At 28.4% G+C, this 27,756-nt stretch overlaps 1 protein-coding gene across 5 annotated transcripts in view; it reads right to left on the reverse strand.

Moving 5' to 3' along the window:
• Window positions 1-378: 378 nt before the first annotated feature.
• LOC107455157 (ceramide synthase 1) overlaps window positions 379-27,756 on the reverse strand; it is a 104,441-nt gene continuing 77,063 nt past the window's right edge. For 2 of the 5 annotated variants that reach the window (XM_016072627.4, XM_087165322.1), the window contains 3 exons: window positions 25,563-25,696; window positions 11,232-11,307; window positions 379-9,352 (listed from right to left, as the gene is read on the reverse strand). In XM_016072627.4, the coding sequence (XP_015928113.3) occupies window positions 11,262-11,307; window positions 25,563-25,696 (180 nt within the window). In that variant the 3' untranslated portion in view covers window positions 379-9,352; window positions 11,232-11,261. The remainder of the gene's footprint in view (window positions 9,353-11,231; window positions 11,308-25,562; window positions 25,697-27,756) is intronic. The other 3 variants (XM_016072626.4, XM_087165321.1, XR_011636738.2) reach the window with 2 other exon arrangements.

Raw genomic sequence — 27,756 nt, forward strand, 5'->3', positions numbered from 1 at the left:
TTCTATGGCGAGGTAATTTGGTATTTTCGTTTTTTAAATTTCCGCCATATATATAAATCTTTATTGCCACTCAATTTTTTCGAAAGTTTGTCTACCCCCCCCCCTCTTATTTCAAGGGTCAGGATTCCAAATATGTAAAAAAAAAAATGTTTATTCAGAGAAAGTACGTTTTTGTGTCTGATTTCGCAAGCACTAATTAATTAGCATATTTGAGGTCACCCCCAGGAACTATTAAGATTGACACTTAGTTCGTGAATATCCGATAATTAGAACGAAAGTTATTCAGGGTGATATCTTTTTTTTGCCGACTGTACATTAGGGTAACCCTTAAGAGATATGTAGGTGACAGCGCGGCTATGAAAGGATGAGGCTGACAAGAGAATTTTCACATAGTTTATTGATTCATATGAGAAGCTATTCAAAGTGGTTAAAATGACACTTCAAATCTTAGTTATGAATTTCAGCAAAAAAAAAATAAAAACATCAGATATACAATCTCATAGTAGAGTCCCATTAAAAATACTAATTATAAAGGTGAAGATTCAAATTTTTGTTACTTCATAAAGCAAACTTTTAGTCAATTTCACAATACATTTGAGTGTTTCAGTTAAACAGTTCTGCTGTCTCAAATCTTGTGTCATAGGCTAAACTGAAAAAGTTTTCAGTATTTTCTAAATTGTTTGGTATTTTTTAGTCTCACTAAAATCAGCTTTAGGCCAATTAGTAAATGGGCGAATTACAGACTGAATTTGTTTAGGCTTATTACAATTAACCTTTAAAAGGCCATACTTAAGGTATGTGGACCAAATGAAAAATCCTCCTAAGAAAAAAATACTGGGCACTTCTAAAGCTAGTTCGCTGCATTGCAAAACGATGATAGCTGTTTGCAAATTATTTCATTAACCTAAAACACACACAATTTTTCCAACACGTAGAAAGGAAAGTACAAAATGATTCCTTCAGTGCAAAACAAAAATAACATGAAAGGTGTTTAAAAATAAATGTTTACTTAGAATCACACTTATGTGATGGTTATTCTAACCCAAATGCTTTAAGTAACAGGGGTGATTGTGAGCCCAAGTCAAAATTCCGGAAAATTTCTTGAGTTTAAAAAGAAAAAAAAAGTTTAAATTGAAAAATTAGAAAAAAATTTAAACAAGTTTTTTTTCCTTTTTCTCAATATTTCTTAGTTTACTTAAAATATATTAAAAATTTTACACATACCTGTGACGACCTGGAGAAGTAATTAAAATTTACAAATATGTCTTTCTTTCTTGATTTAATGATTATAACTATTTACTGATAAAAAAAATGAATATTAATCATGAATATAAGCTTATAAAGTATCTCTCTGGCTCTCCCTTACAAACAAATAAAAGAAACTGTGTTTTTAAGTTCCACCTTAGAAAATTTGATTTCCGGAAACTTCTGTGATCAATGATTTTTTTAAACGTCTGGACCTTCGATCTCCGGAAACTTACGGATAACTGTTAGCGAAAATTCCGGAATTTTTCCGGAGCACAATCAGCCCTGAAGTAATCCTTATTTAAAATTTTATTTTATTTTGATGTGTTTCCCTCTAAACAAAAGTTTTGCTGTCATAATCAAATTAGGTATAATTAATAAAGTATACATAAGGGTATTTATAAATACCTTATTACATAAAGTATGCATAAATAGTTATATATTATACGAAATATACATTTCTGTACTAAACTTCTACTTGATAAGTCATCTCACAATTTTCGAATCAGGGTGAAAAGTGCCTGGCCTTTAAAACAAGAATTTAAAAAATTGCTTATACTTTCTAAAAAAAACATCAACTAGTAAAAATTTTTACACCAAGTCGATGCAACAAGTCAACAAAAAACAGCAAGATACAATTTAATCTGGGTTAACTAACAGCTTTTTTTTTCCTTTTCTGAGTGTAAAGGAAAATATCTCAAAATATCGGAAAATATCTCATATATCTCAAAATTTTACAAATTAGAAATGAAATTTCTTTTTTTAAAAAAAATCAGACACTTCTTAAGGAAGAATTTAGGTTCAAGAGGCCCGATTTCGGAAGACTGAGCTTGTCATTTTGAAATGCATGAATGGATAGTCCTAAAACACAATCACTTAAATGTTTGACTGAAACACTCTAAATAGATCAAAATCATCAGATATGCATGTATAAAAAATGGTTTCTTGTACAATTTTTTATAAAAAATAGTCAATTTATACACTTGGAAAGGAAGAACTGTTTTTTTTTTTAAACTCCAATTTACAATATGTTGGTGTGCGCTCAACAAGCAGTTTTTGAGAAGAAAAAAAATACTTTTCAAATGTTTTTTAAAAATGGCAAGTTTTTTTATTTATTAATATAATTGAAAAAATTGAAAATTTTTCCCCCGATCAGTTTTTTAATAACTTTATTTACAGTTTTTAACGCAATAACGATGCTATTCTATTTGAAATTAAAACTAGAATACGGAGTTGCCAACAGAGAAAGCAGACATCTCATTTGCAGTCTTCTGCCAAAATTTTAAATGTTTTGGGAAGAATAGATTTGAGTTTTGAAAATCAATGAAGCCTTTAATTACATTAGACTCTCGATTGAGATATACTCAGATTTAAACAAACTTCAATGATACATAAAAAAAATTAGTAATAATTAAAATAAGAAGAGAGAGAATATAAATGTCATTTTTAGTATAGAATAACTTGCAGTGCAAATAAAAAGATCTCCCTGAATTCCCAGTCTTGGGATGCTCCATTCGATATGATAACAGTTGGTAACTCTGCTTAAGATATATTTTCTCTCAAAAAATAACATTTTAATGTTTCCAAAATTTTTTTTAAATACATGACTTAAGTTCAGTCAAGTATCAAAAGGTCCTTTTTAAAAATTTATGTTCATTTATGTTTGTATCGATTCGCGTACAGTACATCTAAAAGCGCTTTCCAGATGTTTTGCACAAAAATCAACTGAACTATTGAAACTCTTTTATGCAAAATATCCACAACAAATCTTGTACTGAAAAATACCATTTGTTCCAATCATCTTTCAACGCAAATGGAAGCATTACACGAGTATAAACATTCACGAAGAAACATATTATTTCACACATTAAATTGCTTATTCAAAATTAAATAGGAGAAAGTGAAATGCTTTATCACCGATATCCAAGACACATTAATATTTTACAAACAAGATTGAAGATTTAATTCTCTGTAAACGTAGCTGCTACAGAAATTTAAAAATTTCTATCAAATCTTATACAACACATCAGATCTTCACACAAAGGAAAAATTAACACACAGACATCCTATACACACACTTTAGAATTCAACCTTAACAATTAAGATGGATGATTTTCAAAACATTTTACTTTAATTTTATTTGCATACGTAAGGAAAAGAAAATCTAAAATAATATTACAGAAATTGTTTAATAAAAAGTTATGAAGCTCATCAAATTGAACAACTAAAATAAATTATAAAAGAATAAATAGTCTTTAATAAAACAAGTTTAAATTAACTGGTTTATATAATATATAATTCAAACACTCATTATCATATATTTACACAAAATTTCCATTTAAAACAAATAATCAAAAAAATTTCCGATTATTTTTTTGGAAAAAAAAGAATGTTTTACAAAATATTTCTAAATAAACATTAACCTTAGATAACTTAAATCAGAGTTAAACTGTAACTTATATGACAGATTACAAATTAAAATTTTTATATTTCCATTATCAAACAAATTAGCATAATTTTAAAGGGAAACAGTCTTAAATTTTAATTAAAATCTAAATAATTGATAAAATTTAACTATCGCAATCTTTGAAGATGTTAAAAAGTTAAGGTTGCTTATTAAAGACATTTTAAGAATGTTGCACTTTAAAAAGGAAATGAGACCTCCAAACAACTTATACAAATTTGTTTTGAAATTAATTTACAAATGTTCAATGAAAATTTTTATCTATTGTTCTAAGGAAAGAGACAACTAAAACTTTCTTTCTTCAGCTAAGAATTGTTTTTACTTGGTCCCATTTCATTGAGTCATCAACACATTTAACATAATTATTAACATATTTAAAAGAATCCAAATGTCTCATTTGCTTCACTAAAGTAAATTGAGAGGTACGTATATAAGTTCTTTTTATCTAATATTTTAAATCTTGAAAACACATTATTAATCAAATACATGCATAATTATACTTTATTTACGAGTTATTTATTAGTCTTATTTATGAGAAATATATACAGTAAAATCTGTTTGAGTTCTCCTTTAAGTAGTTCATATTCTCATTACATATTTTGTTCCGTCTTTCTACAAAACAAAAATAACCGTTCTGAGAAATTTAGTTTTAAACTTCTTTTTCTTTCAAGCTACAACATTTTCTCAAGCTGTTAATTTTTATTTCAAAACATTGGAATTCCTCACAAAAAAGTTAAACAAATGTCTAAATAAATAAAACTTAGCCAAGCAAAACAATGGATTCTTAGGGAAGGGGGACACAGTCTTGTTCGACATTTGACTTACTGTGAACGAAACTTTTCTTTAAAATGAAAAAATATTAAGAAATATTTAGTAAAACTAGTTTTATTATTTTTCTTCCTTTATTAATATTTTAAGCCTGCTAAAATCTAAATGAAATTTCTATAAGTATGACTCAATGTGCATGATATTACAACATAAACAAGAACAAAACATAATTGATATCTATGATTTTTTGACTATTTTATTCCTGCCAGCTCAAAAAGTTATACTGCTTGAAAAGTTTCTTTTAAATAGGTTTTATTGTATAACTCGCACATTTCATCAAATAATCATTTTGCAAATATGCATTTTTCTTAAAAAATAAGCGTATGAAAAGCTTGGACAAGTAGAAATATACATCAAAGCAAATGTAGAAATATTTTACAATGGCTTTACATCTCCTTAGGAAAAACAACATTTCTACAAAACAAAGATAGATAATAGTTTGTTTTTTACATGATGAGTTTATTCAAGTAGTTTAAAACTAATGACACTTTTACATTCCATAATTAATAGTGGTTGCAAGATTTTTTGTTGGATATTTGAAAAAAACTAATTCAAATTAAAAATTTACCCCTCATTTCAGTTTTTGCTAAAACTAATAATAAACAAAATAATAAGTGCTTAGTTTAAAACTTTAGTTTAAACTAAACACTAAGTGTTTAGTTTAAATTCATACAATGACATTTTCTCTATTAAAACACAAAATTTAATTTTAATATTAAATATAATAATGCTGCTAAAATTTTATCAATAAATGACCATCACCTAGAAAAAATGTACACAAGAACACAATTCAATCACAAAAGTGAATTTGGACGAGTCTAAGTAGCAAAAAATAAAATTTTAAAAAATGAATCTGATTAAGAAATTATATTAGAGAGAGACTACATTAGCATGAGTATTTTGATATTTTTGAATTATTCTTTGAATTCGACGAATAAATATACACACTTTACAGATATTAAATACATTGTAGAATAAAAGTTTGTAGTTTGAAGTTTGTAGAATAAAATGATTTCAATTTAAATATATTACTCATCACTGGACACGAGAAATATTTTAAATAAAATGAAAGAAAAAAAAAAAAAACTACTTGAGTGATAAAAACCAACTTAAAATTGCACTTTCACTTAAAATCTTAAAAGGTTGATTATAAAACTTTGTACATAAAACAGCAAATTAAATATTACAAACACCGATGAAAATAGTTAACAGTGTGAACACAATGTCAAAGTAACAAAAAATTACTAATACGTCAGAAAAAAGAAACTACTTGCAACAGAAGTTTAACCAAAATTGACTTTTTAACACCACATAAAATAAAAGTCTAAGCATAACATAATAAAACAAATATTTAATCGTACCTCTGCCATAGATTTTTTAAAAAACAAATTATGATTACTTCGACAAAATATTAAAATTCAGCAAGTTTTTCTATGAAGCAACATAAATTAATTTACGTTAAATATTCTTAATCAATAATAGGTGTTTAAGCCAATAAAGTTATAGCACAATAAAACGAAAGTTAGAAAAAACTAGATCAAAGATATCAAATAAACTCTTAAAAAATAAATTCTATTGGTAACATATAAAATTTAAACAATATTTTCAACAAATCTCAAGATTAGACTGATATCAGGTATCAGCAATTTAAATGCATTAAAATATTAGATCATTACTATAGTTTGTAAACATAAAAAAGCATGTGAGTTAAACACAACTACACACAAAAAAAAAAAAAAAATTAATAATAATTAAACTTTATTTTTTAATACTATGTTTGTCCAATCGAACACAAGTAATTATTATTTGTTCCAGCAAAACTGTTGTTATATAAGGGTAGACACTTGCATAATTTTTAATTAGAACCATAGAGACATGCACAAGTAATTCTGAACAGTTTAAAAAACTAATTTGAAATAGTTATTAGTTGTTCAATTTAAACCATTTCACTTTATACTGAATGTATCACAAAAAAAATTGGTCTCAACATGTAAGTAGAGATTTTAGGCAAATTCCATGTGATGCATTCGTATGAAAATATATCACAATGTGTTTGGAATGGCATAAAAAGTACACATAAAAATTTAAAAAAAAAAAAAAACAATTTCATTGCAGATCGGCTGAAGTGAACTGATTTGTGAATATTGCAAATTATAACAGCTCTCCAGCATAAAAAGCAAGCATAAATTGATTTTATACAAAGTTGCCAACACAGGTAATAGAATAAGATGGTAGAGATTTTCGGTCACCCATGCAAAAAAATAATAATAATAATAACTGGAAAATGGATTTTGTTCAATTATTATTATTGATCAAAGACAAAAAGAAACAATTGCAATGTTAAACAAGTCATTCGGATGTTAATAATATCATTTGGATGTCAATAATATCATTAGACAAAGTCATTTGGATGTTAATAATATAACCCATCTTTATAATTATTTTATCAACAACTCATAACTTTTTATTTCATTCCTCTAAATTGAATTAATTTTTAATCCAAAGTCAGAGTCATTTGCAGGGTATCTGCTACATTTTAGATTTTCAAATCCATGACTATTTCCAGGTATTTTTCATGACTTAACGAAGTTACTATTTTCTCTGACAAAAATACAACAATAAATTCAAAAAAAGCATTGTAATAACATTAATCGAAATGATAGGTATAACCAAAACTGTTACACTCTGCCTTCTCATATTTAAAGATTTTAAATTTAAAAAAACAGAGTAAAGAAAGATAATATTTTTTTTCTTTTTTTTTCTGCAGAACTATATTCTTAAGATATTTTTCTTGTTCGTTGGAAAGGAAAGAAATACTCCCGAGAAATACTGGCTTGCTTCAGCTAAAATTTTAAATTGCTAAAATAAAATAAAAAATAATAGAAATTCTGAAATCACAGAAGTTTAAAAGAAAATCCGCTCTAAAAATGCTTTTTCTTTTATTTTTTGAAAGAATACCATAATTTTTAAAGAACATGATAAAAACATTTTATTTTTTAATAAAATATGACTGTCAGAGGGGATTTTGTCAGAAATTAAGAACACCATGAAATTGGGCAGGGGGGGGGGGGAGGAGATTCCATTTTAAAAATTTGATTTTTCGGCAACCTAAATCCATGATTTTTTTTTTTTAAATAGTTAAAATCATGACATTTCATGACAAATTTTGTTCAATACCGAAATTCCTGACTTTCCAAGATTTTTCAAAACTTTCTAGATGCGTGGATACAAAAGAACAAAAGTAAGAAAAAAAAATTTAAGTGAAAAAAAAAAGTTCTTTGCATCTTTATACTAAAATCTTGAAAGAGAAAAGTACTTTTTAAGGTAAATAAAATGACTGAAATGAGATCAAAAGTGAAACAATTATTAACTTCTAAAGCAGCTGCAAGCATGAAGCAACTATGTTGCGTGATTCTCATATACATGTGCACAGTCAGTTTACTTGCAGAGTGAAGACAGGGGTGAAAATGCAAAAATTATGTGTTGTCCCCAATGGAATGACTTCATCCAACCATTTTGTAAAAGATGATCATTGCCATTTAACAAATCCTTTTGTTAGGTATTTTAAATGTTATATTATATATACTATAGCTCAATTGGACTTACAGCATTTTTTTATCGTTCATACTTTATTTATATCAATTTATTTTAAAATGCTAATAGCTTATCTAAGCAAAAAACCATTTTCTTGACTTCTTTAAAATAAAATCAATTTTCTTTAAGGATGTTTATTTTTACACTATCTCTGAAGAGAAAGTTGAAATAATTTTTTTAAAGGAAATTTTTATTCTTATTTATTGAAAGAAAAAATTTATTTTTACTATAACTTTTAAAAGATTTAATTTTTCTTTTTTTCACTGTCACACCTATCATGATTAAAATGAAAAAAAAAATTAAAAATTACAAAGGAATTAACTTTACAGTTAATTGCATATTTAAGATAACTAACAATGTCAAATTTCACTTAAGTTTTAAATCTTGCCTTAAGATTAAGTTACAGGAATCACCTTCTATTGAAAGCAGAATATTTAGGTTAGTTTAGTCTCAACATGACATTTGAACAGCAGCATCTTATTTACGGCTGACAAACAAGACTCAAATGTTCGCTTAGTAGTGTACTAAGTTTATCTTGGACTAAAATAATAATGCAAATGTTCGTTAAAAAGCTCTTTTCTTTTTTCAGATTGAACTTAAAACTAAATCTGAATTTAAGTAGATGAAAGAAAATAAAGATTTGAGATGTATTTGCTAAATATTTAAAATAATAATAAAACAATCTTTTCTAAAACATCTAAATTGCTTCATTATTTAGCAACTTTATATAAAGCAAACTAACAAAACGAATTTCAGATGATTTTCACTAATAAAAAGAAATAAATTAAAAAGAAATAATTTAAAAAAATATTTGTTTTTAATCAGAAATAATGAATGCAGTTTCTAGCAGCCAAAGAAATGCTATTCAATAAAATAACTGTCCATTAACAAATCTGATTTGCATAATTTCATTTTTCTTTTTAGATCACACAAATCAATAATAAAAAGATATTTTGTTTCAAAAGAATTTTTTTCCATCATGCTTATGTACAAAATTGTATGCAGTCCACTAAAATGCACATTAAAGTTCAAAATACAATTTATAAAATAAGCCTTACACAATGTGAAGTTTCAAACTCTATTAAAGATATCAGCTCAATATAAAGATTTTCATGGAAGGTTCTTCATTTCCACTAACTTAGGTGCATTTTTTTCACTGTTCCGGTAACATCACCATTTAAAAGTCTGGTATCATCGCAGCTGCCATTGCTTTTTGCACTTCTAAAAAATAAAAACACTTAATAAAAAAAAAAGAGAGCATTTTTTTAAACTCAATTAAAACAAAATATGCCCTTTTAGAAAAGGGTAAAAGGGACGAAAGTAAAGAAAAATACGTGTAATTGAAAAACCAACAAGAGCTACAAAAAATTTGAAATTGAGAATTTTATATATTTGGCATCTTTGTAAAAATAGCTACATATTGCAAAAACTTTTTCTTCTTTCAAAAATCAGTTTTTTGTAATTTCGTTTCAACGTAACTCCGACTAAATCTTAAATTTGCAAAAATGTTTGTTGCTGCAACAAAAAGTAGCTATCTATTCAAGATGACCTTTTTGAGCTGTAGAAAAATGGACTTAACAATGACTTTTGTATCACAAGTAACTGATCGAGGGGAAAGAATAGCCTGGCAACCCTCGTACTTACACTGTTTCTTCTTTTCTTTTTTTCCATCTGTGGTGTCATTTCTTTAGCATCTTGTGCTAATTGAGTAAATGTTGATTTGAAAATTGATTTCACTAAGAAATATAATTTTTTTCAAAAGTATTACAAATCAGATAATTTCATACTACCAGAGAATTTTGTGAAAACTTCATCAACATTACAAAGTCTCGTTTTCGACTATGTGATCCGGCGAGAAAGTTTTTTTTATTTAAATGTAACAAATATGTCTATTAATAAAAACCAACTATTATTAACAATAAACAAGTTTTTGGTAAGTGTGTTTGGTAAGCTATGTACATTCACACTAAATAATTAATAATTGCCATTAAAGTTTGGTAAGTGTAATTAATTAGGTATAATTTATTGAAACTTCAACTCAAACGTAATTTTTATTTTTCTATGTGCTGCGAAAATAAATCTGCCAAGTAGAATTAAAAATAATGAAATGACTTTGTAAAATGCAAATTGTTACCTAAGTTTAAATTTAAAATGGTAGCTTTAAAAATTCAATCTTAACATTTCTATTGATGATGAATAATGTTTGAAATCTTGAGTTTATAAATTTTAATATTCTTATAAAAGACGAATGAAAAAACTAGAAAATAGAAAACAGCTATTATTAATAATCAGATTAGTAAAAGTTGCCCAGTTTACTCTCAACTGATGTTTTGTAAGGTTAAGTGTCTGTTATATGCCCGCACTGATAGTTCTTACTTAACATTTTTAGTTCACTGACATTCTTAGTTAACCTTCCGTTAGACGTGCGCACCTCACAGGTGCATCCCTACTGCACTTCCACCTTCTTTGCCGTCAATAGATTTTTCCGGGGGTCGAGCCTAATGTTATGTTCCTAACTTTGGATTACTCAAATGTCCGGGTAAAACCGACCTTAGAACATGTCGATGGAGAGTTGGAACAGCTCAAATCACCCCTCTGGTGCAGCGCGACCATTGACACAAGTATTATGGATATAATATTTTTATGAATTAAATATATATATTTTATCTCATTTTCTGTCCTACTCAACGTAGCAGGTATAAATGGTCAAGTTATATACACAGAAAATGGTTACGGAGTGAAAAACCGCAGAACCTTCTTGCGTCAATTGGCTGAACATCTTGTGATGGAGGAAGAGATCCGACGCGGGAGCAAGAAAAATTTATCTTCGGTACTTCGCTAAATAAGTTTTTTGATATTTATCTCTCTAAAGAGTCTTAAATTGGTAACAATTAACTATTTAAACTAGACTAAATTTCATTTGGCTTTCAAAAAATCAGAAACACCTCATAGGTGCAACGCGATTAACCATGTCGGAAACAAGTGCGCGACTAACGGAAGGTTAAAGGCAACCAAAATCAAGCCAAATGCATTGAAAATTATGAAACTAATCAAATTTCATATATAACCTGTAAAAGATGAATCAGAATGTAGTAGTCACCTGTAAATTTGATCAATTCAGATAGATTATTCACTTTAACAACAATTTATCATACTTGAATAACATGGTGGAGTTCCTAAAAGGAATTAAAATTTTCTGAGAACTTTTTCAAAGATGGGCAGATGTTGAGTTCTTAAAACCGTCTGTAGCAAATAAGAATCTCTAGTAAAACTTTATGCACAAGACACTCCTCACATAGACAAAAAAAAAAAAAAAAAAAAAAAAAAAAAAAGAAAATACGGCATTAAAAATTTTTTGGAAATTTGATTCCTGAAGCACAGTTATGATTCTGAATCAATTTAAATCATCTGAAACATCGAAAGATTTAATTGATCTCTAATCAAGATTGCTGATAATATGAATATAATATGAACATATATGCATTATTGTATGTATAGTTGAATTAAATGTTCTTAACCTTAATTCCCTTTTGTCTCTTTATTAATTTTTTTTTCTCCTTTGATAACGGTAAAAATCTTAAAAATATAATTAAAAAAAAGCAAATAAAAATAATGGAGATAAATACAAGAAATGTATTTAAAAAATTTTTAAAAATAAATAAATAAAAAACACAAAAAAATTATCACATTGTTGCAAGAACATGCAGCGCACGTGCAACTCATAAAGAGGAGAAATTTGTGAAATACGTTGATTTTTAATTTGTACACAAAAGTATAACCCGTTGCAGAAAATCATCTTAACTCCTAATTTGTTTAAAACTATTCATGAATAACATATTGGCAAAATTTTTTTCACAATAATTTAATATTAAGGTAGGAGCATAACAAATTTGAAATATTTTGAATCGATAGTATTGAAATGGCAAAAAATAGCTGTTAAGTCATTTTTCACAAAATTTTCTTGAAGCACTTACATTGTTTTTTCCATTGCTCGTCACAATCGTCAGGGAATAATAAATCAGATTTTGAGGTAAAAAGTTCCTAACTTTAGTATCACTTTAAGAGTCTTTTCAGACTTTTTGTAAATGCTTTCTACTTATAATCCTGTGCATCTACAATCAGCATTAGGTTCAATTAGCCAAAATTATGCTATTCATTTTTTTTTTAAATGTCATTATTATTATTCAGTTTAGTGAAAGAAAATCACAGAAACCATTAATCTTTCATGTTGCAGTTGTTTAAATTAAAAATAAATATAATTTCTAAAAGAATTCAAAATATGTGATTTGAAATGATGCTTCACAAGCATCTCCTTCCAGTATCTCTTTTGAATGATTCATCAAAAATACCATTTCTAAGGAGAATAGAACGATTCAAGTTTTGGAAAGATAAATTATCTCATGACTGAAACACTGTTGCCGCATAGTTTTGTATCCTACCTGCAATGCCTATAATCTGGATGACCTCATCTTTTGCTAAGCTCTCTAGTGAACCACTACTTTGAAGCTTCATCGCCACAGCTGCCTCTCTACAGTTTAGACACCTCAAACACACTTCAGAGTCTTCATTTTCTGAACAATAATTGTTTCTTTGTTACATTATGAACCAGCAGAAATTTTAACGGTTGGCTCCTTTTTACTAATCGCTTTAAAATCACAGTCTTTTAAAAGTAACTCAGATAATGAGTTGTTTCTTAAGGTTAAACACAGTCACATTAGTGCTCATGAGGGGGAGGGACATTAAGTCCAAAATCAGTGATTTTCAAGTTAATTTTTCTATCAATTTATATTATCCAGCAATCAACAACACAATTTAAATTAGAAAGAAATTCTTTTTTAAAAAAATTAGGGATCTTATCAAAAAGTGTTTTTATTGATATGTAAACCATCCTTACCAATATTTATAAACAACAGTTTGAAATATCTTTTTATGAAAATTGTGTATAGATGGAAAAATTTGTGAATATTACGAATTATTTAAGAAAGATCAAAAAGAAAAAGTTTCTAAAATGTAAACTATTTCACTTTTTACAGAACGTATCACCGGAAAATTGGTCCAAAAAAAGTACTGAATATTTAAGAGAAAACAGTATAAATTTCTAGCAGCGACAAACAAATTTGTGTTATTAAATACTTTTGAAAAAAAGTTGCATCTGTAATTTTAGTATTAAATAGTACAACATTTTACAACAGTTCTTTTGTACAAATAATGGCAACATTATTAAACCAAGTAAAGTAAAGTAAACCAAGCAAAGAATTCAAACATTGATCAGAGCCATAGAAAGGATTTTTAAAATAAACAAAAGAAATATCTCTGAATAATAATCTAGATTTTGTATATCACAAATTGTATGTCACAATGAACATTACCAAATACATTATTTTAAATCAGGCTTAGTGTTAGAACAATTTACAGCACCAATTATTAAATTCATTGTCACTGTTTCGATTGGTAAGTTTCTGAATTAATATCAAAATCGGCTTACCTAAGATTTCTTGCTGCTATAAAAAATAATGTTAGTTATCTGAAGAATAGTAATTCGATTTATTATACCAAGAAATGGGACAATAGCTACTATCTTCATTCGACATATTTTGATTTGTGAAGATGAATACCACTATAGGAACCTCGCTAGCCTCGATTTGAATGGTAAGCAGAAGAAAACAGAATGATTTTTTTAATGTTATTAATAAAAGTAAAATTTTTTCATTGAAATTGAAAACAGCGCCATCTATCGGCGAAATGTTTTATGAACTAAACATCCTCCTCCGCCTGAACTATGTTCAGCAATCAAGAGGAAGAGGACAACATTTAGTTATCGGTCTCTTGAAATTTCCTTTCACAGTCTTGATTTCTATCACCCTAACCACACCATCACTGCCTGGAAATGTTTTCACAATTCTACCTAAACTCCATTTCATAGGTGGATGATCTTGATTCTTTAAGAGAACTAAATCATTCTCCTTAAAGTTATTGTTCAGTTTATTCCATTCACACCACTGCTGCAAATGGCTCAAATAGTCGCTTCTCCACCTAGACCAAAATTGATTACGGAGCAATTGAATCAGGTGCCATCTCTTTTTTAATGAAATGGATTCAGTAGGGGCCTTTTCTGGAAAATAATTTAAAGGAACACCAATAAAAAAGTGTGCAGGAGTTAAAGGTTCTAAATCATGAGGATCGGATGATAATGGTGTCAATGGTCTGGAGTTTAGACATGTTTCAATTTGTGCTACGAGTGTACAAAGTTCCTCAAAGTTCAATGTGGCTGATTTGCACGTCTAGGTGAGATGATGTTTTGCTGATTTAATTCCTGCCTCCCATAGTCCACCAAAATGAGGAGCTGCAGGTGGGATGAAATGCCAGTTGATTGATTTATGTGACACATCTTGAATTTTTGGTGAATGAAGGGAGTCTGTTCATTTAAAAAAGAAGATGTCCCCTTGAAGTTAGTAGCATTATCTGAGTAGAGGTTGGTAGGCTTGCCACGTCTAGAAATAAAACGACGCAATGCAGCTAAGAATGCATCTGTTGAAAGATCAGAAACCACTTCAAGGTGCACTGCTTTAGTGGCAAAGCATACAAAGAATGCAATATAGGACTTCATCTTGATTCTACTTCTAGGTACATTAGGTTTAGTGGTAAATGGTCCACCAAAGTCCAGCCTAATGATTAAGAAAGGTCTACCAGTGTTGAATCTACTAGCAGGCAGGTCACCCATAATTTGATTACCTGACTGTGCCTTAAGACAGGAACAAATCAGACATTTTACAAGGATTCTTCTAACCACATCTCTGCCAGAAGGAATCCAAAATTTTTGTCGGATGATACACAATGTCAGCTGAGGTCCACTATGCAATTGGATGCATCACTAAATTTTGGTGAAATTATGATTTTTTGGAAGAAGCATTGGGTGCTTTTGATTTTGGTTTAAATTTGAATTTTTCAATCGTCCACCAACTCTAATAATGTTATCTGTATCTAAAAATATACTTAGCTGATGGAGTTGCTGTTCTTAGGGAGAGGGATTTGATTTTTTAGATGATTAAGCTCCTGGTAAAATCAGATTCTTGAATGATCTTAATAACTGTTTTTAAGGACCTATTAATTTCTTTGAGATAAAAGTACGCTAGAAACTTTAGTTGACCAGCAGTTATTAATAAATCGCAAGCACCAAGAGATTACTCGAATCAGACATGTAAATGATAAGTTCTCAATAATTGTTAAAAAATAATTGTTTTTGTTAGAAACTGTCATGTTATTGAGAAGTACAACTGATTGTTCTTCACATTTTTTATCTTCTTCAGTTTGCGATGAGGCAATAGATGGGAACTTGGAGAAATCTTGTCTTAACCACTGTGGTCCGGTCCACTACAAATCATGATTTTTCAATTTTGATGCAGAAATACCACGAGAAGCCCAATCAGCAGGATTTTCTTGACTTTTTACATGCTGCCAAGTTACTCCTGATGCCAATTCTTGAATTTTGGAAATAAGATTACAAACAAATGTTTTCCATTTAGTAGGATCCGACTTCAACCAACCCAAAACGACGAAAACAAAATAGTTTTCTCGATTTGAATGACTTTCTGCAAAGATTCTAGAACTGCAACATAAAGTTGTGAAAGAAGAAGAGCTGCCATGAGTTCCAGTCTAGGCAACATTATTGGTTTTACAGGAGCAACTCTTGTTTTTGAAGCAATCATTGCAACATGCATTTTTCCAGAGCACAATGTTGTTCGTAAATAAAAAACCGCAGCATATGCGCACTGAGATGAGTCGCAGAAACCAATTAGTTGAATTTACTTTATTAATGGATCATCAGAAAGATATCTGAGAATCTTAATGTCTGCTAAATGTTCCATCTGATCTTTGAATTGAAACCATGTTTTTTCAATCTTGTAAGGCAATGGATCATCCCAAGAGAGGTTCTCTTTCTACAGCTCTTGCATCAGGATTTTTAACTGAATTGTTGTAGGTGACAGGAAACCAAGAGGATCGTAAATTTTACCAATAATAGAACGAAGTTGACGTTTTGTCAGAGTGTCTCTGGAAATAGGATTTATTTTGATTCGGAAAGTATTTTCCTTGGCATCCCAGATAATGCCAAGATTTTCAAAATGTGATCTCCTTCAATGTGTAAAGATCCTGAGGAGCTGCGCAATTCGGGTGGTAAAGACTCAAGGACTGATGATTTATTAGAAGCCTACTTTTGACCTGAAAATCCTCCTCTTTTCATAAGCTCTATCATTTGACTGACTAGTTGCTGAGCTCCCAGTATTTGCTTCAGTTAGAAGATCGTCAACATAAAAATCTTCTACGGCGGTTCTAGAAGCTTCTGGAAAGTGCGCTGATTCATCTTTCGCCAGCTGTTGAATAGTGCGAATAACCAAATAAGGAGCCGGAGCTGTACCGTAATTTACGGTGAGCAATTGGAATTCAAGTAATGGATCTTCAGGTTGTTCTCTCCAAAGGATTCACTGGTAATCCACATCGCTACTGTTCACTTGAATTTGACGGAACATTTTCTCAATGTCACTGGTTAGAGCAACAGGATAACATCTGAATTTTAAGAGAACATTAAATACAGTGGAAAGTCGCATATCCGGAATCGGTGGGACTTTTGGAAGTTCGGATATTGGATTTTTCCATATAATAGACCCCCAAGGTAAACAAAGCTTAAAACGATCTGAATCTAAGAAGCAAAAAATAAATAAACATTATTTTTCGGGCAATGTTTTAGTATTAGAATGATATCTAATCAATCAAAAACAAAATATTAGAAAAAAATAATTATTGCTTATGTAGAAAACGAAAAAAAATTGACAGTTATGAAAATATTAATTGCTCTCTCCGCCATTTTGAACTAGAAGGATTCAAGCAAGAAGGGGAAATTCCAGTCATTCATTAAGGTGGGTAGGTGAAGAAAATTAATTTCCTCCTTATTTGTCATTCAAGTTGAGGGCGGGGCAGTGATAAATTCTTATTTTCTCTCCCATCATTAGCCATCAATCAAGCATAAAGGCGCGGCATGCTAATTGGGTTCTCTTTACTATTTCTTGTGTGACTGAAAGTGACTCCCCCTCCAAGTTAACATTTGCTATGTTTACCCTTTTTCACAGTATTTCTTCTTCCCCTGACACTCTAATAAAAAGGTTCCAGGAATTGCGTCTTTCACTAGCCGCATGCATAAAAAAGATGGGGGGGGGAGGGAGGAGACTCAGTTGTGCTCTTTTGAAAACAAATCTCTCTCCTTTCCTGATTAGGAGCATCACTTAAGGTCTTGGAAGGTCTTCTCTTCCTCTTTCTGTAGATTTATGGGTTCAATGCATGAACCACTAGAAGCTAGAAAAGGAAAAAAACGTGTGTGCAAAGACATTTTTTTTAAAAAAAAGAGAGGGGAAGATAGATGTTTGTTTATTTTGATTGTCAAAAAGTGCCCTGGAAATCGACCCTTCCAGATACGGAACGTTACACTGTAGTTCGTTTTGTAGTTTCGGACCCACAAGAAGAAGGTCATTAAGAGAAATGCCTGTCTCGGATTTTGCGGATGCATCAAAGACAACACGTAATTTGGTTGTCTCACTCTCTTCTCGAATGATACCAAAATGTGGCAAATAGAAGCACTCTGAAGTTGGTTTGGAAAGTTCATGATGCGGAGCAAGTTGCATATGACCCAGATCTTGATATTTTCTTATAAAATTAACATATTGATTTTCGAATTTAGGGCTATCACGAAACCTTTTTTCCAATGAAAAAAATCGTTGTTTTGCCTGATTCCGAGAATTTCCTAAAACTCTATCTTTCTTAAAAGTTAAATAACAATGTATCTACCATAGCGATTTCTTTTTGTTGCTTGAAGGTAGAATTTTTCGACTTTTTGATCATCGATAGATAAAGTAGTAGCATTTGGGACAGATTCAATTTCGCAGAATTTGTTCATAACATTATCTAATTCCACTAATGCATGGCAATTAATTAATGACATACTCCTTCTTTCACTCCTAGAATCAGCAGAAATTCTACCAGACAGTAACCAATCTAGTTTCGAATTTAAAGCAGGTGGTTGATTTTGGAACCCTGAAATTTTTCCATTTTGAATTAAATCAAAGAATATGTCAGTGCCCAAGATTATATCAATAGGTCGACTGATATAGAAAGTAGGATTTGCTAAGTTTCAATCCTTGAATATGAGGGCAGTCAAATTCTGAGATTCTAAGTAAGGCAGATTTTTGACAATAAGGGCATTTACATTAAAGATCTCTTGACTAAAATACGACGAAAAGTTCAAAGCGACCTTTCTAGTTGCAAGAGCTGTAACTTTTATCATCTAATCCTAAGATTGTATTTTCAGATTTTTGAAATTGAAGATTTAAATTCTTGCAACATGATTCCGTGATTAAAGAAGCTTGAGAACCCCCATCAATTAAAGCACGGCAGTTAACATATTTTTACAGTTAATAGTCCCCGACTATTTTTAACTCTTACAATTGCTGTTGATAGCAAAATTAATTTTGAATCAGTCATATGACCTGTTAGACAAATTGGATTATTTTCAGCATTTGTACTTGGTCGTGTGAGCTCTTGGCAGCTGATTTTGATTGGATTACAACGTCCAACCGTCCTGAAAATTCATTTTTAAAAAATTTTCACATTTATGTAGAGAATATGGTAAGAAACAAAGCTTGCACGATCCCCTGTCAGATAGTTTGATTTAAGTTTTAAGTGCTAACGTTCCCCGTGGCAGGATCGCGGCGACATTGTCGCAGAGCATTACAGAGTTCTTGCAGAAAGAATTTCCTTTTAGAAAGTAAAAAATTTTGGTTTTCTTTTCTGCAAAAATTCTTACATTTTTCTTCTTCTAAAATTATGTTTAAGAGATATTTTTAGCGCATCGGAGGGGAAAGAAATGTTCCGAACTTTTCGATTCCCATTTGAGAAGAATGAAAAATAAAGAATATAGAAGCAAAAATTTCTTTTCAGTAGAAAAGTTTGAAAGATTCTTTTCCCTCCACAATTACACTCAAGAGTAGGACTGGGCTATAAATCGATATATCGCGACATATCGATTTAACGCCTATATCGGCAAACCGATACAGCGAATTTCATTCCAAGCGATGCATCAGAAATCTGATTTAAGCCGTCGAGTGAAGAAGACGATATAACGATACACGCAAGGACTTTCTCTTACGCTCCGATGCCAACTCGCGCTGTGGAAGACGATATTGTTTCGTTATGTTGAGACGGCCTTGACTGATGAGCGGTAGAATCAGAATCACTTTTGAGACCTTATATCGTTATATCACATGTTCGTTTTCGCAACTTCGCGATTTGAAATCGTTTCTTGTAGATTATTTTCAATGGGATTAACTTCGTGATCGCCGTCGTAACCTTGTTCTGAACGCAATCTATTATTGAAAAGAATTTATAAAGAAAAGTTTCTTCATTAATTAGGTAAGTTTTTTATTTATTTTCTGACAAAACTTTTTTTATATTTTTAAATGTGAAAATTATCGGAAATCTAATTTAAGGCACCCATAAGGAATTAAATTACAAAGTAAATAAATTTGTTAGGTTATTTTTTTACTTTCTTTTAATTTATTAAAAACCTTTCGGATTAAACTTCTAATAATTTAATGGGCTTCTATTACTGATTTTAAATTTATAAATATTGAGTTGTTTTTATTTTTAGAAATAAAGTTAAAACAAAACTTATTTTTTGGACATAAGTCAATAAACTTTATTTGTTCAAAAGAATTTGAAAAGTTTGCGAATTTTATTCATTTCTTTTTTTTATTTTATCAATTACTACTTCGTTTTATTAGAGAGAAAAATCATTATTTTTTTTTAATTTTCGTTTTATATTATTAGTTAATTAGCTAAATATATTACCGAATATCACAATTCTTTTTTTATTTTTAAGAATTTAATTAAGAAACTTTGCCTTACTTTGTTTTTCGTTCATAATTCGGTCATTATTTAATTTAATTTAATTATTTATATGAAATAATAATAAAAATAGTGTTTAAGAAGCATTTTTTTTTCTAAAATTTATTTAGCTCTTTGTTTTAAGCGTACAAATAATTTTTTAACGAACTTATTTTTTAAATTTTGTTCCTATGCTGTTAGGTAAATATATTGATAAATTTCACTTTTATTTATTTTTTTATTTTTAAACTAAGAAATCTTTTGTTATTTGCGTGATCATTTTTAGAAAATATAACAAAACTTGTGTTTACTTCTTCATTAAGAATTTGAACATTACGATCGAACTTAATAATTCTGTAATTATTTACGCATAATAGTACAAGCAAATATTGATTTGTTAAAAAAAGTTTCTTTTTTAAAAAAAAAAAAAATATTTTTAAACACTTTGTTTTAAGTGTATAATGAATTTCTTAACAAGTTTTTTTTTAATTTTTTAAATTTTCTTTCAATAATTTCAGCTAGATATCTTTATAAAATTCCCTTTTTATTTTTAAACTGAGAAATCTTTCAGAAAACGAAAATTTTAAGAAATTATTACAAATCTTATGTTTACTTTTTAGTTTAAAATTCGAACATTTTTAATTTTGAACTTCGGCTTTTAGTCAATCTAACTTTTATTTTAATTAAAATATATTTTGAAATTTTAAAATCAGCTTTTGTTTAATAACAATATTTTTTTTCATTAAGGGTGTTTTAGGGGTTAACTTAAATTAAGACTGCTTATACCTTATAAACGATAAAGAAGTGCAAATATTTCATTCTGTATCTACACACATTTTTTCAATAAATATTTTAAGTAAGATTTGTACATCTTAGTCAATTTATTTAATATCTTTCTTTAGCAAAACATATATATTTTCAAATTTATAAATTGATTTAAATCAATATGCGTATGAAGTCTTGATAGAAATCTGACTTTCTGTGCCTTAAAGTAAATGAAATTCAAAAATACTATATCGCGATACATCGCGATGCAAAACTGACGATATATCACGATATATAATTTCTAATATCGCCCAGTCCTACTCAAGAGGTACCTTTTTCACTCATAAGAGGGGAAGAAATGCTGGTGTTCTTTTTATTCCCATTTGGGAAAAATAAAGATAATTTGGTTTTCTTTTCTATTACTGATTTTACAAATTTTAATTACTATTTTTTTAAATGATTTACGAGATGCGAAAAAAGAAATAATTAGTGTGTTTTCCTCTCACAAAATGTGAGAATATCGCCCATGATATTAGAATAATAAAATATTACATATTCATTAAAAAAAAAATACATACAATTTTATTATATCCAAATAGGCTTTTCTTTGCAAATAAAACGTTTCTGTTACTTTAAATTTAATTAATAACATGTATATTAGTTATTATTAAAAGTATATTGCAGAAAGATATTAGTGCTAGAGAGTTTTGTTGCAGAAAGCCCAAAGAAATTCTGCTTCAGGGCTAACGTTTTATTTATGTTTCTATTTGATTTTTCTGGGGTTTGATTTTGTTTAATCCCCTGGAGACTCCTAGCTTGCTTTTCTAGGAATGAAAGAAAGTTTTTAAGCGATGGAAAATTAGTCTCTTCAAGAGTTAAATCCCACTTAACTGAATCCTCTAATTTATTCTGTAACATGAAAACCAACAATAATTCAACCAATTTGTTCGATTCTAAACCTAAAGTTTCAAAATTTCTAAGTACTTCATTACACGCATCAATCATTACTTGAATGGAATCTGCTGTTGATTTAATATTTTTCATGTAAAACAATTTTTTACCCTGTGAAAATGCTAACTCTCTTTTATAGCCATATCTATTTAAAAGTGTTTCCCACGCATGTTTATAATTATCACTAGCTATAGCAAATCCCTTAATTAATCTTGACGCATCACACGCTACTGAACTTTGCAAATATTGCAATATTTTAATATCATTTAAAGATTTATTTGAATCAATAGAACTTAAAAAAATAGATTTAAAACTCAACCAGGAATCAAAACGTACAGAAAAAGTAGGGATATCAAATTTTGGCAAATTAACATTAACATAAGGATTGGGAGTGGAATTCATCTAACTTTAATTTATCATTAATAGAATCTAAAAATGTCTCAATATTTTCGATTGCTAAATCAGCAGCATCTTTTGATTCAGTGAATTTTTTTATATTCAGCTTCTTCTTCGAATTCATCAAGAAGCAACAAATCATAATAAACTTCTTCGAGCTTATTGCGACATTTCAAAATGTTATTTTTTAACACAATTATTTATTGCGCTTTTTTAGAATTAATAGCGTCATCAACGCAATCGATATCTTTTGATTTCTTTAACTTGAGTATCAAACATAAAAGGAACAGAATTTTTTCCTTTCGGCATCTTCGATTTATGGGGAACCCCCTTTTCCACTTAAAAGTTTCACTTCGGATTTGGAAAACAGGAAGTCGTGATAACCTTGACCGAAATTATTTGATTTGAATTAGTAAGGAAAATTAAGTTTCGAAATAAGATTAAAGTGACATAAATATTTAAAAAATATATCACACAAACTAACCATAAATATTGATTACAGCTCTATTTATTATAAAGTTAATGTTAATTGATTCATAATCATAGCAGCAAATCATTAAATATAAATATAAGACTTTCGATTTCAAATGATAATAATTTTGATTTCTTATCTTCATTAAGGCATATAAATTTTAGATTCCGAATTTACTTATAAATAGAAGTCCTCACTGGTGGCTCCAAAATGTTTCGATTGGCAAGTTTTTGAATTAATATCAAAATTGGCTTACCTAAGATTTCTTGCTGCTATAAAGGATAATGTTAGTTATCAGAAAAATAGTAATTCGATTTATAAACCAAGAAATGGGACAATAGTTGCTATCTTCATTCAATTTATTTTGATTTGTGAAGATGATTACCACTATAGGAACAACATCGCTAGCCTTGATTTGAATGGCAAGCAGAAGATAAACAGAATGACTTTTTTAATGTCATTAATAAAAGTAAAATATTTTTTTAAAATTGAAATTGAAAACAGCGCCATCTATCGACGAAATGTTTTATGAACTAAACAGTCACACTTATTACTATTTTGTTTATCAGAAAATGGCATCTGATAATTATTATCATGCTTTTGTTTATAATTAGTTAGCTAAAAATAAGAACCATTAATATGATAATAATAATCACTCAAACAAATAACTACAAATGTTTTGGTATCAGTTAAAAAATACCTGATATTTAAGTAGTTTATTGAAATCTAAAACAAAATAACAAATATTTAGTTAAAAATTTACATATTTAGCATGTAAAAATTTGGAAACCTGCAGTTGGAATTAAAAATCAGCTAGCTTTTTTTTATTATTATTTTAATCATAGCTATGATTAAAGCAGTACAATATACAACTGATTTAAAAAAAATTGGTTAAACTACCATTTCCTCTCTTAGTAAAATTATCTAACAATAATTTAATAAAATCGTATAAACAATTTGCCTTAAAGAGATTATAAAACTGTGTCTAGTAAAGCACGAAAAAATAAATTTTTATTTTTATGCTTACATGTTTGTATGCCATAAAAAAAGTTTATAATAAAAATTATTGTTCTAAAGCTTATTAAATGCTTTCTTATCATTCTAAAAGTTTCATGCAATATTCTTCTTGTATTTTTTCAGACGCTAATTCCTAAACATGAATTCTCATGATTTACGTGTTATTTTTCTTTAAGAATTCAAAAGTGGTCATAGTGCCTCAGTAGCTGCTCAAAAGGTTAATGCTGCATTTAGGAAAGCCACTGTTAATCAACTAACAATTTAATGTTGGTTTAAAAAAATTTAAAGACTGAAAATGAACCATGTGGTAGACTCGAGTCAAAGCTTTATGACTCGTTTATGGAATCAAACTCTCACATTACTGTTCGAAAAATTGCACAAGAATTAGGAGAAAGCACAGCAACAGCCGCCTCTTAACCATTGGCAAAGTAAAAAAAATTGGATAAATGGATTTTGCCCAAACTAAACGAAAAAAAAAAAGCTTTTAAATCTCCTGTACTTGGTTTCTAAGAAATAAATGAGAACCATTCTCTAACAGCCCTGAAGCAGAATTTTTTTGGGCTTTCTGCGACAAACCTCTCTAGCACTAATATCTTTCTGCAAGATTCTTTTAATAATAACTAATATACATGTTATTAATTAAATTTAAAGTAACAGAAACGTTTTATTTACAAAGAAAAGTCTATTTGGATATAATAAAATTGTATGTATTTTTTTAAAAATGAATATGTAATATTTTATTATTCTAATATCATGGGCGATATTCTCACATTTTGTGAGAGGAAAATACACTAATTATTTCTTTTTTCGCATTTCGTAAATCATCATCATTTAAAAAAATAATAATTAAAATTCATAAAATCAGTGAAAGAAAAAAAAAACCAAATTATTTTTTTTTATTTTTCCCAAATGGGATTAAAAAAATCACCAGCATTTCTTCCCCTCTGATGAGTGAAAAAGGTATCTCTAGGGTGTAATTGTGGAGGGAAAAGAATCTTTCAAACTTTTCTGCAGAAAAGAAATTTTTGCTTCAATATTCCTTATTTTTCATTCTTCTCAAATAGGAATCGAAAAATTAAGAACATTTCTTTGCCCTCCGATGCACTAAAAAGCATCTCTTAGATATAATTTTAGAAGAAAAAAAATTTAATAATTTTTGCAGAAAAGAAAACCAAAATTTTTCATTATAAATTTCTAAATGCAAGTGAAACAATAACAACCAAGAAGTACCATGCAGAATTTGAAGTTATGCGTAAAAAATCAATTCAAATGCAGCTGGCACTGGTCAACTGAAAAAGACCCATTTTGCTTCATGACGATGGACAATCACATGTTTCATTGATCGTTGCAAACAAGTTAGTTGCATTAAAATAAGATGTTCACCACATCCAACAAGCATATCTCTTGCTTAGCACAACTTTTTTCAATGATAAAAAGTTCACCAATCTAGAGCAAATCAAAAATTACTTTTTTTTGACATTAGAGAGCCCAATTTTTATGAAAGTGGTATAAAAAAACTAGTAACATGTCGATTATAATGGTTTTTACTTTGATTAAAAAAAAGTTATTAAAGAAGTTATTTAAATTTACAATAAAAAAAAATCTGACACTTCATATGTAGCAATCTAATACAAAAAAATTTTTTTTTATACATAAGTAGTTATGTAAAATTGTTTTATAATAATAATAGACTGAAACATGTTCATGAAAATTATAATTTCCCTGAGAATTCCAGATTTTCAAATGGTATTCTCAACTTTTTTGATAATTTATTTCTGTTTTTTCTTGTTCCAGAGAGAATGGCAGCTACTGGAATGCCATAGAATGAGAAAGAATAAGATGATTTCCTCTACCCCCTAAAAATTTCAGCTGGAAATTTTGTAGGAAAAATTTTCAACTCACCCATTTTGACAAATAATTGTTTCGCTCGAATAAATTTTCCTACCAAGCAATTTCTCCTCCACATCATATTCTCTTGTGTCATCCACTTCCTTCACTTGCCCAGTAGCCACTCTGAATAAAAACTGTACAATAAACTGCAATAAAACAAATAGAGTCTTCAGAATATGCACAATTTTAAAATGAAAGAGCTTAAAAAAATACATTAAAAATGTTAATTAAATTGCATTCAAACTAAATTATATTTAAAACCCTTTTTTACATTTCTATGACATCATTACCAGTAAAAATAGATGGTCACTGACAATCATTGCCTGTAACATCACACTACTAAAGAGATACAAGCCTTGAAGAAAATTTATCATAGTTAATTTGATATATGTTACACATTTAAATGGTGTAAAAAATTGCTTAAATGAGTAAATTGTTATGATATGTATAAAAATTTGTCAGTCTGCAGATAAGGTTAGATAAATGAAGACACAACTTTTTTTTCTTTTTTTTTGTGAAATAAAGAGAGAGGTTAGTAAAATTAGTCTAGCAATTTGTTTATTTTAGCCTGTTTTTCAGCAATAATATAATTTTTATTTGTTTACAATAAATTTAAATCACACTGTTAGTTATTATTACCATGCATTATATGTCACTATAAAACAATTTTTAATGCATAAATATAGTTTGAAACAGGGTTCCCACCCAGTTTTTTTAAATAAAATTCAAGGACTTTTCAATGACTTTCAAGGACCTAAAATCACATTTTTCAAGGACCTATTCAGTATTACAATTATATGCCAAATTACACATCAACTAGATTTTACAATTACATAGAAGCAGAAATTGTATATTTTTAAAACACAAAGCTTATTTGACAACAAAAAATTTATTTATTAAATTTATCATCTAATAATACAAATGGTCGATAATTACATTGCTGTTTCAAATCACTTAAAGAAATTCCAATTGACTAAAAAAAAAAAAAAACTCCAATTGACATAGGATACTAGCCAACATTTAAAAACTTGCATTAGTGAAACTTTTCTTGAAAAATTTAAGGAAGTGAATTAATGAAATTGAGTGAATGAATAATGCATATTACATTAAACAAGCATATTATAATTGATAAAGTTTGCGTAATTGCACAGTTATTAAAATATAAATAATTTTTTTAATATGTTAGATCAAATTTCAGGTCACAGGAAATTTATATATTTAGATAAAATATCAAAATATATCCATTTAACATATCTGTTTCAATTTTAATAACAAGTTATCTATTTTGTTACTTCAGAAAATGAGTAATGTATTTTAAACATAACAAAATCTATTGTAGAACTATATTTTACAGAAAACTAGCTAAGACTTACTAAGCTTTATTTTCCTTAAAATATATTCATAAAATGTGAAGCATGATTTTTAAAATTTTGTGAATATGCGTGATTCTTAAATCACATTTAAACGAATCTAGATATACTATATGCAAACTAAAATTATAGGAAAGGTGAAGTAAGCCTCAAAGATTACTTAAATCATGTATCACAATGTGTGATTTGTAAATTGAAATTGAATTGCTGTTTATGTTTCTTAAAACGGAACAATATGAATAGCAAATGGCATAAAACGCACTAACTAATAAGACTTAAATCACAATGTGTGATACATAAATCAATTCAATATAAATTTTGTTGCGAGATTAGATAATAGTTTTCATATGAATTGTGATCATTATGATGAAAACTGCAATTTCTGATTCGAAAGGTGCTTAATATAGAACAGCTATGTGTGATTCTTAAATCATTTTGATGAGAATTGCAAGTGGTATTCTTAAATATCTCTTTTGTGAATCACAATGCGTGAACTACTAGAATGAAAATTTTGAGGCATGATTCTAAAATTACTTTAATACGTATCAAGTTCTATGATTCAGAAATAACTTTAATTGAAATCATGATGTGTGAATCCTGATGAGTAATTTGAAAAGCAGTTTTAAGTAATATTTGATATGTGATTCATTAATCACTTTCATTTAAATGGCTATTCGTAGAACATTTTATATGAATTCCGATCCGTAAATCATGAATCAGTTAACGTGAATCATGATGTTTATTCATAATCAATGAAACCTGTAGAACTAAATTTTATTTATTAACAGTAAAAACTAAATGTAAAAATTTGATCATAAATGATAAAAAAAAACTAA

This window comes from Parasteatoda tepidariorum, chromosome 6 (assembly GCF_982258835.1).
Source record: "Parasteatoda tepidariorum strain Cologne lab strain chromosome 6, Ptep-v5.0, whole genome shotgun sequence".
Lineage (NCBI taxonomy): Eukaryota > Metazoa > Arthropoda > Arachnida > Araneae > Theridiidae > Parasteatoda > Parasteatoda tepidariorum.